Here is a 1931-nt window from a genome sequence, read left to right as displayed (position 1 = left end):
GCCTGTGTCCGGCCCGTGTGGTGCCCGTGCATGCCAGCGGGAGGAACTATTGTGAGTCTCTGCTGGCCCAGACAGGAACTTCTGCGTCATTTCATGGAATCCTCACCACCCCCCTGTGGGTGTCACCCATTATCCCCTTCACCCCCGTTCCCCAGCTGAGAGAAGGAGCTCAGAGACGAAGGGATGTGCTGAATTTTCGTGCTGCTGGACCTGTGCAAAGCCGGAACATGAACCGAGCCCTCTGCCTCCGAGCTGATCTCACTTGAGGGGTCGGGGTGGGGGAGCCCACAGGGGTGGAGGGCACAGAGCACTTTCTGTGTTCCCTGATCCTGGCTGCACACCACGCCTGGGTCTGGCCCAGACATGCCTGCCCTGCCCTCTCTGGACTCAGTCTCCCCATCTGTTACGCTAACTAGACTGGATTTCATCTCTGAGGAAGGCCCTTTCGGCCTGGAATTCTTCAGGTTCCCCAGGAGCAAGCAGTTTATCCTAAAGCTGGTTCTGTGTCTGCAGGGGGAGCAGGGCGACGATGGCAAGGCTGAGGGGCCGCCCGGGCCCCCTGGAGATCGGGTAAGCCCCCCACTTCCATCCCCTGGACTGGATGGCATCCTAGGTGGAGCCGGGGCCTCCCGCCGTGGGGGGAGGGGCAGGCTGAGCAGGGGCAAGAGCTCTGCAGAGGCTGTGGCCAGCGGCCCTGGCTGGCATCCTCTGTGCCTGGTGGTCCATATTTTGCTATTGTACTTGCCATTCAGGGCCCTGTGGGTGATCAAGGAGACCGCGGGGAATCGGGGGACCCTGGCTACCCTGTAAGTATCAGAGCTCCTACCTGCTGGCAGGATCGGGGGTGTCATAAGAGAGGGCAGCCTTCACCAGGACACAGGCCTTCCTCTCCCACCATCAGCACCCAGGCCAGACACACAACACCCCTTTGAGGCCCAGGACCTGCATTCACACTGCAAGGGGAAGGGTTCTTTCCTGAGGGCCGGATAGGATGAGGTGAGGGAGAGAGACCATCTGCGCCTTGTGTCTGCTGATGGTTTCCTTTCAGCATGGTCCTGAGTAGCCCCTTCCCCTCTGAGGGCCTCATTCTCCCCATCTGTGGCCAAGAACAGCTCTCCCAGCAGAAGCAGTGACAGCCACCAAGGCCTCTCCTTCATCCATGTGGGTGGGGTTATTGTTCCACCCATTTTGCAGACGAGGAAGCTGAGACCCAGAGAGGGACAGTGACACGTGCCTAGGAAGAACTAGGGCTTCCCCTGGTTCTGCCCTGGCCCCCAGCCCCTGGCCCCCAAGATGGGCCCCCTCACCTGTCTCTCCTTGGCTTCCAGGGACAGGAGGGTGTGCAAGGCCTCCGTGGAAAGCCCGGCCAGCAGGGCCAACCCGTGAGTGGTGCTTCCTGTCCCATCCTGCCTCCTGCCCTGATGGGGGTGGAGCAGTGGGAATTAAAGAACTGGGCCCTTTAAAGCTTAAAGGGACCCCTCCCCTTCCCCCTGTAGGAGGACCTGGGGCAGCCCATCTGGTTTCTCCTGCCCTGACCCTGGGGGCAGCCCCAGAACCTGCACCCCCAAACCCCTCCCCACACCTCCTCCTCCAGGCGGAGACTGGCCACACTCCCCGGGAGAGAGTCCTGGGGCTGCCTTGCGTCATCTCACCTTGGTTTGCAGGGGCATCCGGGACCCCGGGGGCTGCCGGGACCCAAAGGATCAAAAGGCGAAGAGGTAAGAGAGCTGGATGCTCCCTTGGGAGACTGAGGCCCAGGGAAGGGAAAAGGCTGGCCCAGGGTTGCACAGCAAGTCAGAGGCAGGGTTGGGAGGGAACTGAACCAGCGCCCACCGTGAGCCCTGCAATGTGCTTCGGGCCATGCTAACATTTCCCTCCAAACAGCCCGAGGGAGTAGGGCTGGTCAGCTCCATTTTGCAAGGGCTCCAGGA

The 1931-nt window shown here is 61.5% G+C and overlaps 1 protein-coding gene across 1 annotated transcript in view; it reads left to right on the top strand.

Annotated features, from left to right (window-relative positions):
* COL27A1 (collagen, type XXVII, alpha 1) overlaps positions 1-1931 on the top strand; it is a gene marked incomplete at its 3' end in the record, with an annotated part of 129804 nt that overhangs the window by 124846 nt on the left and 3027 nt on the right. The window contains exons 44-47 of the mRNA XM_008583912.1: positions 514-570; positions 753-806; positions 1329-1382; positions 1665-1718. Coding sequence (XP_008582134.1) covers positions 514-570; positions 753-806; positions 1329-1382; positions 1665-1718 — 219 coding nt within the window. The remainder of the gene's footprint in view (positions 1-513; positions 571-752; positions 807-1328; positions 1383-1664; positions 1719-1931) is intronic.

Source organism: Galeopterus variegatus, unplaced genomic scaffold, assembly GCF_000696425.1.
Source record: "Galeopterus variegatus unplaced genomic scaffold, G_variegatus-3.0.2 Scaffold3081, whole genome shotgun sequence".
Classification (NCBI taxonomy): domain Eukaryota; kingdom Metazoa; phylum Chordata; class Mammalia; order Dermoptera; family Cynocephalidae; genus Galeopterus; species Galeopterus variegatus.
This window is presented reverse-complemented; position numbering and strand designations above follow the sequence as displayed.